Genomic DNA, 16,590 nt, shown 5'->3' on the forward strand with positions numbered 1-16,590 from the left:
ACAGGATGGAGAAGCAGAGGAGGAGAGTATCTGGTTCAGTGAAGTGATTACCTTACCCACCCCTGGCTTTTCTTTAGATCCAGACATCTCAAGAAGATGATGGAAGAGTATCCAACTCTCCCCCAGGGTGCAGAGGCTTCCCTGCCACTGACAGGCAGTGCTTCCTGCGGTGTCCCTGGCATCCTCCGGAAAATGTGGACCAGGCACAAGAAGAAGTCTGAATATGTGGGAGCCACCAACAGCGCCTTCGAGGCTGACTAGAGGTGACCCTTCCCAGGTGCCTTGCATTGGCCGAGGTTCACAGGACAGAGAAGAAAACTTGAGGATTGGGACTGAGCCACACTCACCTGTGCTAGTAGCTGGTCCAAACATCATCCTCCCTCACTGGCCAATCACCCAGCTTAGGGTGTGGAAAAGGAACGGTCCCTTGAAGGCAAAATAAAACTGTGGGTCTGAAAGTTACTTTGGGAGGTCATAAAGTTTATATCCCTATCTTTAGGCATAACTATACCAAAAGCAAACTTTGCCAGCCCATTTAAAAAATCTACAGGGGAGAACAAAGGCAATCCCTCTGTCTTCCTCGTGGGTTTTTCCAAAATGTATAATTTCTGGCATGAATGTAAAAGCTTGACCTTTGAGGGGTTTGTAAACCCCATGGTTCTCACTCTTCCCATTTCATGTTTATTTCACCTTGATGAGGTACAAATTCTAAGGACAAAGCACTATGTATCTACTTAATACTTCTAATATCTACCTGACAGTATCATCAAGATCATTTCTGATGGTCATTTGGCATGATTGCATGACTTCTCTGTTCTTTTATGTGCAGTTTTTTTCTATAGAAAAACATTAAAATTAAATGTTAATGTTTTCTTAAGTGGCATAATCTAGTAGAATTGATAATACCTTGCTTTGGTCCAATGATTGTAACTTTTGAAAGTGCTTTCCCATCCGTTATCTCTTCTTATCACAAAGCCCCAGTTGGAAAAAAAAAATGATTCCCAGTCTATAGATAGGGAAATCAAGGCCTCCCCTGGTTATGTGAAGTGGTAGGATCATTTACCAGATCCTCAAATTCCCTCAGCAGATTCCCTGCTGTGCTTACTCTAACAACTGATTCGAGGAACTTTTTAAATGATAGGCACGTGTCTCTGGGAACAACCATGATAAAGTTAGGACATGTAAGTGATCTGAATGAATTAGACCATTGCATATTGGACTGAACCAGGGGACATTGCCATTTCTATTGGTCAAAACAATTGAATATCCATGTGGTTTAACCTAATATATAATATTATGCTTTCCTCTATCAATGGAAATGTCATCACCAATTCCATTTTCAACATCAATAGCCTTAAAATGATCACATGATAGCAATGGTAATAATAATTATCATTTATTAAATGCCTACTATGTGCCAGGCATGATACTGAGCACTTTATAGAAATTATCCTAATCTTTCTAACAACCAAATTAGATGGCTTTATCCATTTCATATGTAGATGCCAGTTCAAAAATGTTAAATGATTATTCTGAAGGCACCTAACATACATGGGTGTCCAGCTTCAATGCCTGTGTTATACATACTCCTTCACATGAAAGATTTCAGAACATAGAGAAGGACTAGGGTTAGTAATGAGTTTTTGTCTCAAGCATTAAAGCTAATGGATTGGTAGAGGCTGCCTAGAGTATGTGGAGAAGGGATTTGAATTGAAAGAGTCAGTGATGGATGAGTGATGCCTTGCCCGCGGAGGGGATTAGTGACAGGCCTTGAATAGTCCTCATCTGTGACCTGAACTCTGCCTCCAGAAGGCTTGTTTTCTAATTAAGAGGTTTAAATTAACTCAACCTATTTAATGAAATCAGAAATTCTGTAGTTAAAATTTAGCCTATGACTGTGTTGGAAATTGCTATGTCTTTTGTACAAACTAGAGTGTGACCATTCTACATCTCAGACTCAAAGGATATTTCTGACTGTTGCACTGTGGTAACATCTTGCTTTGTGCTCTTTGAATTTCCTGTTTCTGTATCTCCAGGTAAATTCCCAGAGGTGTGGTGGTGGGTAAGAGGCCTGGGCTTCTGGGCTTTCACCTTGCTGATCTCTGCCTTCAGCCATTGTGCTAGACTCAAGTACCTGATCCTGGCACCCAACATGATTTGGAAACTCATGCTTAAGGGCTTTTTCACAAAGGGGCTATCCCAATGAACTGTCCAATGTCTTATACAGCGTAGAAACTGGGGTCCAGAACAAAATTAGGGAACAAACAGGTAATCTTGCTGGACCACATAGAGTTTCTTATGACTATTTATTTTAACTTATTTAATTTATAACTGATGTCTTTTATTTGTATGTGGCAGCTGAAGATCTATGTAGGATGGAATTAACTTATTTATTTTTAATTTAAATATTTCATGGTGAAGTGTTTGCCTTGTATAGAACATTTGGCGAGTTCAAATAAAAATAAAGTGTGCTTTGTGACATTAATAAACCACCAGAAGAGTGTGTCTGAGGCTCCCTCATTGAACAGGAGGAAGATTTTTCACAAAGGAAAAGAATTATATATCTAGACGTCACGGGCTCTTTGAAATGAGAGGGATCATTTTTTTTTATATAAAATACAAATAAATGAAAGGGATGGTAAGAAAGAATCTAGCATGTTCTTTCCACCCTACAGCAATGTCTGGTTTTGATATTACAGGCCATGCCCAGCAGTTAACACCAGGGCCTCTATTGATGAGACCCTGACTAGATGACCTAACCTCTTGGGGTCTCTCTGTCCTTCCTGCTAATATGATCCCTCAGTTCCCACCACAAACATTAGGGGATCCAGTGGCCATCCCCAGCCTGCTGGCCTCTTTCCTGATCAGGGAAGATACTGTGTGCCCACCATGTTCAGCCTCACTGGTGACTACCCCCATGACTCATATCACAGCCACTTGCAGAAGGACGCCAAGGCTTGCTGCAGACGGCTGTCCAGGAATGACCAAGCCTGGAGTCTTCTCATGCCAGAGGCAACAGGGTTTCCAGGACATTTAGGGTAATAACATTGCCTCTGTTAGGATCAGGGCCAGTCAAATATTTCAGTTCTTACTTAAGAGCTCTCTGGCGATTTCCCCCACCCTACCCAGCACCAAGGTTGCCTGTAGAACCAGCAGATGGGCAGTGGGTAGGAAAAGCAGCACCAGCCAGAGCCCAATTTTAAAAGGAATCTTGTGACACGTTGTCTCTGACACTAAATTGGCAGAGACCGAAGGACAAGCAAGGAAAAATACAGGCAAAGATGACTCTCCAAAGGATTAGAATTTGCATTTTGTTTTTTAATTTCTTATCACAAAATCAGCCTGCTCCGTGAGGTTTGTGGCAAATGCATCACTATGATGCACAGGGAAAAAGATCTTGCTCTGCAGGCCAGGCCACTTGCCTCAACACTTAATTTTTCATTTTGTCACATTGGACCTGGGACAAGGCTCACGCCTATCATTTCCCTTTGTTGGGAGGAAGCACGAAGATTGGGTAATGGCAGCCACAGAAACTTGACACTTGGTGCTATCATGGACATGGTAGCTGAGCCTGTGCCAGCCTCATTCCTGTTCCCTTTGGGGGGGTCTGTAGAGAAGCCAAGCTGAGAGGCTTGTAGAGTCCCACATCACAGACACTCCCCATAACCCTCCTGGAGACCCAAATGCTATGTCTCCAGTTCTGGGCTGACCCAGAGAAGAACAGTTGCCATGAGTCTAATCCTCCTTTCCAAGTGATCAGTTTTATTTGTGAACCTGAGGGGCCTGGGCTTTCCCAGAAGGACAGGTGATCTAGATCTTGCCTGGCCCCTATTAGGCAGGGGTACCCAAAGTTAGGAGCAAATGCTGGCCAACGTTTGGGGTTCCATCCACACAGAAGCAAACTGAAATTCCGATTTAGCCCCAGGAACCCCTGGCATTCTTCTGGAAAAGACCCCACTTCAAAGACCCACTTTGCTGATGTCAGACTCTACTGAGCTAAGGATTCTACCTAGCCAGGCAACTGAGTGATTGGCAGGCGGGTGGGGGAACAACAGTTCAGCAGCAGCTCCTGATGAGTAAGCACAGCCATTTCGAAAATCACAGATGCCACATGGAGTGCTCCAAGGGTAACAATGTTCAGATAAAGGGCAAGAGGCAATGTGAACTACGAAAATCATCTCTTGGTGTCATTCAGGACACTAGTTCTGGCCACAGCAAAACTGTGGGTGAGGGCCAGCTTGCTCTCTGTTTCTCAGTGCCTCCCTGTCAATCCCCCCACCCACCCACCATCTTCCTAGTCAAACACACATACACACATCCCTACCTCTTCTGTTCCTTTTTCTATTTTTCCCCACACTCTGTACCTTGAACTCTGGTGGGACCTAAGCCCTCACACTGTCCTCTGGCCACCAGGAATCCCACATCCTCCCTCCACTTAGGGCCTTTTGTCTTGGGTACACCATGATCTAAAGCCCTGATTGCCAGAAACACTGGCTGTGAGGGCTTGAGATGCTATGGAACCTCACAGAGACTTAGTTTCCTCAGCACTTGAAAAAGAAAACGTCATACCTTCCTCCAAAATCCTAGAGAAGATTGAAGATATCGGCTGACATATAGCTGATAGGCACCAGTGTGGCTGCACAGTTATGAAAGCGCAGGGGTATTCCACACTGGTGAGCAAGGGCCAATGCCCAGAGCACCTTGAAGCACATCCTCCCCCCACTTCATCCCTGTTGGCCCTGGTTGCCCCACCCCTCCCTGAGCCTCTCACCAACCTCCCCATGGACCAGCAGTTGTGGGTAATGCCTGGCACAGTGGAAGGGAGAGGCGCCAGGACCTGCTCCACGTAATGGCCTGCAATTATCCTCACTGGTCCTTGGCCTATGCTCTGCCAGTTGTTAAAAATCTCGACTGTCCTCTTGAAGACATGTTTGAACGTGCCTGTCATGTAAGCTCAAGTAGAGACCACATGAATGTAAGGTGGCCGGATTATCAGTCATTTATACCTGAGTGGAAGTAGATGGAGAATGGAAATGAGGTTTCCTCATGTGTTGGAAGGGAGGGTGAATGGAAGGGTGAAAGATCCCCTGGTAGGACACGGCAGCCTACTTCCTCCACTTAGTCTAGAGATTGACTTCTCCCCAGCATTTAAATTCTTTGGATTCAAAGTACAACACTCCCAGAAGCAAATGTCCTCTGTAAAGAAGATAGAAAATAGCCCTGACAGGTGGTCCTACAGGTGTCTGCACTCCTCAGCCCAATAACCATGAGCCCCCTGGAGAGTATAGAGGTGGGGAAGCCTGGGACAGAGACCCAGCCCCACATTTATTGTACAGAGAGTTTCATTGGTCAATGTGCTTGAAGTTCTTTGAGCCTCTATTTTGCCTCATCTGTGAACACGAATTAAATGACCTGCCCAGTCAACCTCACAAGCTGATGAAAGATCACAGGAGAGCTAGTACATAACAGGGCTTTGTAAATTGTGAATTGCTCTTCTAACATATGGTGTTATGATTACCCACTCCATTCAGAAAGAAGCAGAACTGGGCGTGGGGAGAAGTGACTCAGGCAGCTCAAGTCAGGAGTGAGGGCTGAAGAGCTAGTCAGGAACTGAAAATAGAATCATCTTCAGAGCTCAGGGACCAGTCTCCTCAGTGACTGTCAGGCAGAGCCTCCAGGCTACTGGTGTAGCATGTGGAGCTGATGCCTGAAGCCTGAGGTGGCCACATGCCCTGCCAGGTTGGTTCAGGTCAGTGGCCCTCAGCTCACAAGCAACAAGTGGAGGGTGGTAACTGCTCGTTTGAATTCAAAAAACTCTCTCTCCAGGAGCTGCCTGCTTGCTGCCAAGGACTGCCCTTGGCATCTTGCCTGCATTCCCTACTGGCAAAATTAGCCCTCAGATGAAACCGACAAAGCACATTAGCCCAGGAGACCAGAAGCCCTGCCTGCATGCTCCCATCCCAAAAGAAGGAAGCCAGCTCCTGCCCCTCTTGCCTCACCCATGCTCTAGCCCCTCCATTCCAAGGCAGGTGACAGAGCCAAGTACCCACAGGACTGAAGCACTGCTGAGGGATGGGGTCTGGTGGAGACCCGTCTGCTTGGGTGTAACTAGGCAGATATCGGCTGTTTCACAAACAAACACTCCTCCAAGGCATTCTTGCTGCTTGCTCAGGCCAAGGAAAGCAAGGTAATAACTCAAGGAACAGTGACCTCACCAGGAAAGCAGGCTTTGCAGTCTCATACCCAAGTCCCATATCCCCAAATAACCCAGGAGAAGTCATGTGTCATGAAGAAAAAAAAAAAAATCCCCAGGAAGCACTTCCCTACAGGAGGAGCAGGTGCCAAAGTAGAAGCAGACTGGTAGCAGGCACAGAGCTCCCTACCCCCTGCAGTCTAGAAAGAACACCCTCCCAGGAGTGAGGGATAGGAGGTGGAGGGGCTTTCAGCCTCAGGGATCTGCCCTCTGCCACCACATAAAGAAACCAGAACAAAAGCAGAACTGTTTGTTATCTGGGCTCTCCAGAGCCTGACCAGGCTCTCGTTCCAGCAGACTGCCTCACAGCCCTGGGAGTTGGGTGCTGCCACAGAACCACATTTCCCCATCTGCTCTTGTTCTTCCTCAGGATGTGGTTGGTGGAAGCTGGAGATTAGGAAGGAAGTAGGAAGTAGGGAGAAGAACAGATGCCTGAATGTTCTGCCTATTTATTCCTTGTCTTTCTAGCCCAAGAAGCAGGAGGGTAGAAAGCCATCCCCAGGCTCTGAATGGATAGATTGACCCCCTTCCCCCCCAGGCATCCAGGGCTGGGTGCCAGGGTCTGCCTGAACTCTCAGCTTAACCCTACATGTCTTCCTGGGCCCAACAGTTGGCGTGTGGAAGCCTGCTATTCTTTAAGACGCATGCAACTGTGTTAACAGGGATTTACATTCATTTTTTGATGTGCCAGGCACCGTGCTAAGTGTCTCAAATGCACTAGCTTATAAAAACTTCTGAACACCACCATGAGATTGGTTCTTCCATTTCCCTTACTGATGATTGGAAGGGTGGGAACTTCTTCAGTGTTCCTGACCAGAACCACAGCTCAGTTTCAGAGACAAAATATTGCCTATGGCTCCAGGGAGGCAGGAGGCCAAAACAGGCCCTCAGCCAGCCCATTACTCAGCAGGTGAGCTGATTGCGAAAGACAGCCGCTCAGTTGTCTTCCCAGTGTCCAGGGCAACAGCACAAACAGTGTGCAGCCGCACAGGTCAATGCCCTGGCCTCCCTCGTGTAAAATCCCCTGTGGCATGTGTAATGGGAGGGGGCAAGGCACAGGAAAAACAGGTAGGATTTTTGATGTGAGAACATTTCTCCAGCCTGGAGATGTTTCTAGTCGCCTTACTCTGCCTGCAATGCAATAAATAAAACCTCAGGCCTAATTCCCACCCACAAGCTTCTTTTAGGGCTGGGGACCTCCAGAAGAAGAAATCCTCCTCCAGCACAAAACCTGAATTTGTGACAAGGATTTCAGAAACACACCCTCCACCACAATTTAATGCTGAGTTTTGAAAAGTACACTTGCTTTCACTGCAAAACAACAGAAAGCAAAAGTCATCCTAAGGAAACACAGAATTAACAGTACCTAACTTGGGCCCAGTACGGTTAGTGCACTCCTATAATTCCAGCAATTTAGGAAGCCGAGGTAAGAGGATCACAAGTTTGAGGCCAGCCTCAGCAACTTAGCAAGGCCCTAAGCAACTTAGCAACTCCCTGCCTCTGGGTTCATTACCCAGTACTAAAAATTAAAATTAAAAAATTTTCAAAGTACCTAAGTTGGAACTATTTGGGCAGGCAAGAAGAGGTAAGGAAATATGTTGTAGAAGAAGTGAGATAGAAATTAGTTTGTGGGAATTTGAGGTAACAGAAAATAAGAAAAAGAGAAAAGAGAAAGAGTAATTTCAGACAGGAGCAACTCACAATTCAGTAAACAGCTGGACACTGGGATTGCAAAATAAAATGCTCTTGCTCTTGGACAGTGCACTGGTTTAATTTGTCAACATAAACAAATTACATAACCATATAGCCTGTGTTAGGCATTTGTATGTTGCTTAAAGAAAATAAAAGAGCAAGCATCTCACAGGAAGAGTCAGTGACACTTGAGCTGGGTATTGAAAGGTGAGCACTGTTTTGCCAAGAAAAGAAAGGATAGAGGCCCACCAGTTTTTCCAAGGGGAGTCAGTTAGACAGGACCTGAAGGAAAGGTGCCAAAAAACTGATTTGGGGAAGTTTCTCTACTGTGAGAGCAGGAAGCATTTCTAGGCAAGATGTTTGAACACTTTAATGGCATCACAAGTCAGCCTGAATCAAGGGGATATGAGCAGGAGAAGAAAAAGAGAGAAGGAGAAAGAAAGAGGAGGAGGAGGAAGAGAATAGTTCTGACTGTACTTTGCATATAGGCTGTCATCCCAGATTGCTTACCTATAAAATGGAGTCAAAACTTACTCCTCTGCAAAGTTAGGGTAAGAATATACATATGGCCGAGTTATCCAAAGTAGTCCAATTCATAGAAACAGAAAATAGAATGGTGGTTGCCAGTGGATGCTGAATTTGCCCAAGGGGCTGGAGAAAAAGATAAATAGGGAATTCGTTGTTCAACATGTACAGACTTTCAGTTTTACAAGATGAAAAAGTTCTAGAGATTTGTTGCACAATGATATGAAAATACTTAACATAATTGAAGTGTACCCCTAAAAACAGTTAATATGATAAACTTTGTTATGCTTTTTTTTTAACCAAAATTGTATCTACTTCCTAGCAGATTTACACACTTGGTTTAGGAAAATAAAGGAATAGATAAATAAGTAGACAATTTAAAATAATTCTGAACACCCTGTGCATAGATTCCCTCTCTCCAGGCCAGCATCCCACCATATACTATTTCTCTATGGTCCAGTGGATGTCTGAGACCCAGCAGAGAGCAACACACTGGCTGCTTCAGTAGATGTTGAAATCAGGATTGGATATTTGTGGAAATATCTTATTTTTAACATATTTTAGTAAACATTTATTTTTTTAGAAATAGTTGGATACAATACCTTTATTTTATTTTATTTTTTTATATGTGGTGCAGAGGATTGAACCCAGGGCCTTGCTCATGCTAGACAAGCACTCTACTGCTGAGCCACAATCCCAGCCCAAGGAAATATCTTATTCTTTCTATCAAATTGTAATTCCTTAGAGGCCAGGACTGTGCTGCATTTTGCTGTGAGAAAGAGCATATAGGGTTCTCTCAATAAATATTTGCTAGATATATGAAAGAAAAGTAGCAAGAGAAGGTGACATAATTTTATATTTAGAAATGCATAAACACTATACACCAAAACATTTATAGAGATCACCTTTGAAAGTGGGATTACGTGAGATTTTTTTTGTTATTTTTATAGCAGGGATTTCTTTATTTCTTATAATAAATGTGTATTATAATAAGATAAAAACAAGAGAGGAGTATTTTGTTCTAACTTGTTTGTTGTGTTTGAATATCCAGAGCTGGTAGTCACTGAGAGGCTGAGACTGGAATTTAAGCTCATTTCTTTACTGATCATACTTGTAGAAAAATCAGGCCCTGGGGAAGACCTACAGTAACCTGTCTCTCCGAGTCCAAGGGATAATAGGTTCTCGTGTCAAAGAATTATCTTGTCAGTGCTACGTCCTGCAATGTAGAAGAAGGCCCAGTACCCAGGAAGGGGTTACCAGCAAGCCATGAGGCAGCAGGAATTCTACCCAAAGGCCAGAATGGTACCTATGCTGGTGGCAACAGAAGAGTCTTCCAGACAAGTATGTTGGATGGGCCAGAGAAGTGAGGCCCATGTCTACTCAGGGAGCTTCCCAAGGCTATAGTTACCCTGCTTTTACAAAGTACGCCAGAGTTTTGCACAAAACACAGCTCAATCTTGGGCAAATTCAGCATCCACTGTGGAACTAAAGGGTACTAAGACCCTCTAGCCCAAATGACCTCTTACTGTATGGGACAAGAAGGCCTCACATCCCCACTGCCAGAAGGATCCAAGGGTAACAGCACATTAACTCATTAGCACATCAGCAAAAACAGAGTCTCAAGGGATTTGAGAGACAGGCCTTGTGTATTTTTTTTTCAACTTTTCAATTTTATTTTATTTTTTTTTTCAAATTTAACAAAATTTGAGCTGGGGTAGAGCAGTTGCCTAACATGTGTGAGGCACTGGGTTTGATTCTCAGCATCGCATATAAATAAATGAATTAAATAAAGGTTCATCAACATCTAAAAAATTTTTTTAAATAAAGTAAAAATTCACAAAATCACTTAATTGTGATAGACACACTCATGCAATTTCAAGTGACTATAAAAATGAGATTATTACTTAATGTTTTTGGCAAAAACTGAATAGTAGACAGTAATACTAGGCACACAATTTTGCATTTTAGCCACCCATTATTCTTTCTGACACAGAACAGCGATGGCTTCCTTCTACCTGGGAGACCAAATCTGCTTTCTTTATCCGGGTACTTCAATGACCAAACCACTGTTGCCTATCCTCCCCTGTCACTCAGGACTCTGGACTTCCTTTCTGGGATTGGCCAGTCCCACCTCTCATTGGATGGGGAGCTTCCCTTGCACTGAGTGTCTCGTCTCGCCAAGGCCCAACCTGGAGTTTCCTTCTTGGTACTCCAGTCAACGAGGCTACTCTTCCCTTTCTGAATACCATCATGGCCCCACGTTTTCCTCAGATCTCCTTTCTCTCTGTATATGAGTTCTCTGGGGTCCCTGCGCATGAAGCTCTCCCTGGGGCTTTCATCCCACCGTCTCCCATTCAGTCACAAGCTACAGGACTTGTGTATTTTTTAAAATTTATTTTTTAGTTGTAGTTGGACATAATACCTTTATCTCACTTATTTATTTTTATGTGGTGCTGAGGATGGAACTCAGGGTCTCGCACAGGTGAGGCGAGCACTCTACTGCTGAGCCACAACCCCAGCCCCAGGCCTTGTGTATTTTGATACAAGGTAGAAATTGAACAGTATCAACAATAGTTTTTCTCAAACATGAGTGATAGACCTCTTGGAAAATCACTTGTTTTCCCATTACTGGCTCAATTTATTTAATATGTGCAGATTATAGTTAGGTAGAAAAAAACAAGCTTATAAAAATATGGACAAAACTTCAATATCAACAAAATCCAAATTACATGATGACTTAAACGTAACAGCTTGAATTGTTTTGCAGAATCTAACCCACTGTACACAAAGCTAGCTAGTAATAGAAATGCAAGCATACAGTCCACCCCACCACCCACCCCCAGTTCTATTTAAGTACCAGGAAGCTTCTTTGTACCAGGCACTGTCTCATCACATGAACTTCTCTGGGCTCCAACTCATCATTCACTTATGTCCTCCTCCATTCTTTTCCTATTAGCCTGGAACAATTAGAGGAATTCTCACCTACTTGACACCTGTGCCAGTGTAAGTACAGACACAATCCAGGACCTGAAAGAAATGGCTGTTACTTCAGTAACAAGATGATTTTATTATCTGGATAATCCAGAACCAAGTTTAAGGAATCCCAATATTTAGTTGTTCAAATTCTCTTTTGCTTTTCTAGATATAAATCCTAATATCTTCCTGTTTGAGATTTTGTTTCCAGATAGCTACAATTTATTTAAAAAATTTCCAATACTAAAATTTTTTTGGCTCTTCACTCATTGAACAATTTGATGAAACACTTGCAATTGATTTTCATCTAAATGCAGCCAGATGATTTGTTAACAACAAAAAGGCCCTCAAATTTATATCCATTGCTTCACTTCTGTATGTATACAAGGAAACTTGGCAGAGAAAGTGAAGGAAATTAATTTAGAAGAAATAGCATTTGATCTAAATGAAAAGGCATGTTATACTGAGTGATATGTAAATATTCCTCCTGCACCTGTTAGCAGGAAGGAAGTTTTTACTGCTCTTCTTGGCTCTCAGAGGTTGGTAAAGGGAAACAGGTTTATTCAAAGCTAGCCTGACCAAGATAGAGGAGACCTTTTCTGTCTCAAATGTCTATCTTCAGAGGGCTCAGGAGTATAATAGGACACAAGGCAGAAGGTATACATAAGTAGGTTTAGCCACACTGTGCTAGTAAAAAATATATATATATATCACTTTCAGGTTTTTGGAGGTTTGGGAAATTCAGATGCAAAGCAATTTTCAGGAAGTTGGGAAGCAACTTTTAATTTCAAGGAGGCCCTGTTACACAGCTGACCATTTTTCTGCTCAGTCTCCTCAAAAAATACAATGAATTTTTGAAGTAGAAGCCAATGGGTGCCTTCTGCTTCTCCTGAATAATATGTTGCCAACCCCACTCTATTGTGGGTCATAAATGTTGACAAAACTTTCTGCAATAGGTGTATTAATTATGGATGATCTGAGACACAGAAATCTGATATCTAATTTTTCTTTTCCAAACCCAGAATCTCAAACATCCTAAGCAAGTACTATATAACTCTAAGCCATATCCCAACTTTTGTCATTAAACACATTTTTAATTGATCAGTGGCAGAGAAATTTATTGCAAAATTTAAAAGGCATTACTAAGTATATTAGTTTCCCATTACTGTTATAACTAATTACCACAAAGTTAGTGACTTAAAACTACATGATATTATTATCTTATAGCTTTGGAGGTCAGAAAGCTAAAATCAGTCTTACTGGACTAAATTCAAAGTGTTAGCCAACCTGGTTTCTCTGGGTTCCTCTTGAAGACTTTGAGGGAAGCATGTTTCTTTTCCTTGTTCATACTCCAAAGTCCAGTTGCATTCCTTGGCTCATATCATCCCACCCTCTTTCTTTGATTGCCCCCTCCACTACTAACTCCACTCCTGTCTAGCTCATAGAAGGGCCCTTATGTTTATGATTCAGATTTGAAAAGTTCTCTAAAGTTTCTTTCATATGTTGAAGGCTTGGTCCCCAATGCAGCAATGTTCAGAGGTGGGGCTTTAGGAAATGGGGGTGGATCATGAGGGCTCTAACTTTGTCAGCAGATTAATTCCTTTATGGGTTCATAATTTGAATAGACTATTGAGAGAAGGTGGAAACTAGGAGATGAGACCTAGTTGAAGGAATTGAGTCCTTTTGTTATACAAAAAGTCCCTTGGGGACTGTATCTTGTCCTCCACCTCTGCCCCTTCCCTGACACCTTGAGGTAAGCAGCTGTGCTCCATCAAGCCTGTATGTCATGATTGTTCTGACTCTCTTCAAGAAGACCTGGGAGTGAGACCTCTGAAACTGTGAGCCAAAATAAGTCTTTCTTCCTTCAATTTATTTTTATCTGGTATTTCATCATGGTGATGGAAAGCTAATACAAACCTTGATTGCATCAAGCCATGCGGATAAATCAGAATAATCTCAAGATACTTAAATTAGTCACATTAGCAATTTTTTATTTTTTATTTTTGAAGTAAGATATTCACAGGTTCCTGGGATTAGGGGACATGGATATCTTTGGACACTGGAGGAGACAGGAGGGGGATCTATTAATCCTACTACATTAAGAAATATAAATATATAAATGTAGAATTATACAATACAATAAATGCTATAAAAATGCAGCAAGATCTTTCCAACTACTCCCTATATTCCTTAAAGTATAACTGCTTAGCCTGTATTTTCAAAACACATCTACCTTGGATTTTCTCTATATTTAAAATTGACTGGTAGCCTGACATGTCACAGGCCAAAACATGGATCACTGCACCTAGCTGTTATACCCAGTTGCTGACAGCAATCAACAGCTAGTACAGCAGCATCAACTATCACTGCCTAGGCCAGAGGAAATCAAATGTCTCTACTGCTCCTATCCAGGAGCATTTCACTTTGTTAGCAAACAGCCTGAATGCTGTGCTTGAAAACAGAGCACCAGCTCTGCTGCGTCTGGAAAACTTGAAGAGATGAGACAGGTATACCTGGCTGCCTTTCAGATGTAACCAGGTGATGAAGGAAGAACTCTGTCCACCACACTGTGTCTCACCTACTACTTGCCAGAAGCAGAAACTGGAAGTAGAAGTCTACCAGACCTACCCCTGCTTCTCTGTACCAGAAATAATAATACCTCCTTTAAGTAATTCTGGGACAAATGTTAATCCAGGCAGGGTGCCAGAATAAATTAGCAGGGACCATCCATAGCAAACCAGAACCTATAGTTTCACCCAAATAAGTGAAACAGATTTTAACATTCCCTTTAAATTAGAGTGCCAAGATTTAGCAAAGTCATGACTAATAACAATTACAATGTAATTTAACCAGAACCTATAGTTTCACCCAAATAAGTGAAACAGATTTTAACATTTCCTTTAAATTAGGGTGCCAAGATTTAGCAAAGCCATGACTAATAACAATTACAATGTAATTTAACCCATATTCAGTTGCTCTAAATTATGTATCACTTTCTTTATAATTAGAAATTAATAATATCTTATTTTAAAGGAGACCTGTTTTTAGAAAAATATGAAGAGGTTAAATTGTAGAATAATTTAAATCTCTGTTTTTCATCAATTAAGCCTAAATAAGAGAGCTCCTACTTTGGCAACTACCCAAACTGCAATAATGCTGGGCATGGTGGTGCATGCCTATAATGCCAGAGACTCAGGAGGGCTGCAGGTGAAAGGTTAGCCTCCACAACTTAATGAGACTCTCAGTAACTTGGCAAGACTTTGTCTCAAAATAAAAAATAAAGAAGGATTAGAAATGTAACTCTGAGGTAAAGTGCCTCTGTGTTTAATTCCTAATTAATAACTTGGTACAGTAACTACACCAAGCAACAGCATGGCTATTTAAAATCTATTAAGTAATAACAAATGGTAACTCCTTTTTTTTTTTTTTTTTTTTTACCATCTCCCTAGGTTTCTGGCTGCAGAGAACATTGTCTCCCTGGCCTTCTCTTTCCTGGATTCTTGGCTGGGTTTTCTTCCTACTGGCATGTTGTAACTGTAGATGTCCCTTGAAATGGAGGTCCCAGCTCTTTATTTCTCTTGCTTCATAATTACTTTCTGGGAGAATTTACTCTTGTAGCATTGCCTACCATCCATCTAACTAAAGTTACATCTTTCTTGAGACCCACACAAATTCCAGAACTGAGCATTTTTTTCCTTTGAATTTCAACTCACATCTGTCTCCAACCTCATTGATATTTCCTTCTTGTGGTTTCTAATAGCATTTATAACCTATAACAAACAATTTAAAATTAAGTTTTATGTATCCCTAAATTCTTCCCTACACATTTCATGGATGTACATTTATTCCCTCTCTAACCACAGTGAAAACTCTTCCAGCCAAGAAGTGAAGTCATTCATTCATTCATTCATTCAACAAATATTTATGGAGAGCCTACTCTGTGCAAATGCTGATCTAGATACATAGTAATCAAAACAAAGATCCCTAACTTCATGGAGCTTATATCTTAGTGGAGTCTGGTGGAAAGGCGAGGATTGAAAGAAAGTGGGTCAAAAAATTAACAAATAAGTAAATTGTCAATAGTCTATAATTAAGTGGTAAGTATTCAACAACCTCATGTGGCCAGTAGCTATTGTACTGAACAATACAGGTTGAGTGTCTTCATTTCCTGGAGTTTGTTTAATTTAATCTGGAAAAGTGTCAGCAACAAATCAAGCTGCCATATTAGTATTCATTTTCTCAGAAGCAAAGGAGCGTGTGAATCCACATTCACTACATCCCACCCTGCATGTAGTGGGAGTAGGTGAGGGTCATGGGTTGGTTTGCTTTTTGTTATATAAAAAGCAGACAACAGGGGCTGAGTTTGTAGCTCGGTGGTGAAGCACTTGCCTAGCACGTGTGAAGCACTGGGTTCGATCCTCAGCTCCACATAAACATAAATAAAGGTACTCTGTCCATCTACAACTAAAATATATAAAAAGCAGACAACAGGGTGAGCACATTAGTAAATTCAGGTGCACAGGCAACTCTCAGGGCTTCAAGGCTGTGCTCTTAAAAAAGATTCAGGAAAACAAATTGTCCTGCAGACTCTGAAGGGCCATTACAAAAGAGAAGTTCCAAAGACGGTTAGGAGGTGATGTCACCGGATGAATAGCCTCCTGGCTGCCAACTCTCTAGTAAAACCAAACCCATGTGCTCCCCCTGAAGTTTGCTGCCACCGTTTATAGGAGACTTTGCTTCCTATGTTACTCTCTGTTCTGTATTAGTCTTATAATTTATTTCTTTTTAATGAAATACATACATATGTCCAATATTTGTATGGAAAAAAAGTCAGGCTATCACACAGATATATATTTGTACTTGGAGAGAATCTCTCTGGATGGATATTTTAGAAACTGGCAATGATCATTGCCTCAGGGTGGAATCTTGGGGACTGGGGAGCAGGAGTGGGGAGAATCACATTGTGCTTCACAATACATGCTTCTGAATTCTGAATTTTTTTTTTACCAAATGCATCTTAATTTTTATCTTGCTTTTAAATTTATATTTTAGTTTATATATATTTACAGAAAACAATGTGCAGAGTACAGAGAGCTCCCATATATTCCTTCACCCTTTCAATTTTACTATTAACATATTAGCGGGGT

At 41.9% G+C, this 16,590-nt stretch overlaps 1 protein-coding gene across 2 annotated transcripts in view; it reads left to right on the forward strand.

The window, feature by feature from the left end:
* The window catches only part of Vxn (vexin), a 28,700-nt gene extending 26,195 nt beyond the window's left edge, over window positions 1-2,505 (forward strand). For both annotated transcript variants that reach the window (XM_078017105.1, XM_078017106.1), the window contains one exon: window positions 78-2,505. In XM_078017105.1, the coding sequence (XP_077873231.1) occupies window positions 78-261 (184 nt within the window). In that variant the 3' untranslated portion in view covers window positions 262-2,505. The remainder of the gene's footprint in view (window positions 1-77) is intronic.
* Window positions 2,506-16,590: the final 14,085 nt, after the last annotated feature.

Source organism: Ictidomys tridecemlineatus, chromosome 7, assembly GCF_052094955.1.
Source record: "Ictidomys tridecemlineatus isolate mIctTri1 chromosome 7, mIctTri1.hap1, whole genome shotgun sequence".
NCBI classification, from domain to species: domain Eukaryota; kingdom Metazoa; phylum Chordata; class Mammalia; order Rodentia; family Sciuridae; genus Ictidomys; species Ictidomys tridecemlineatus.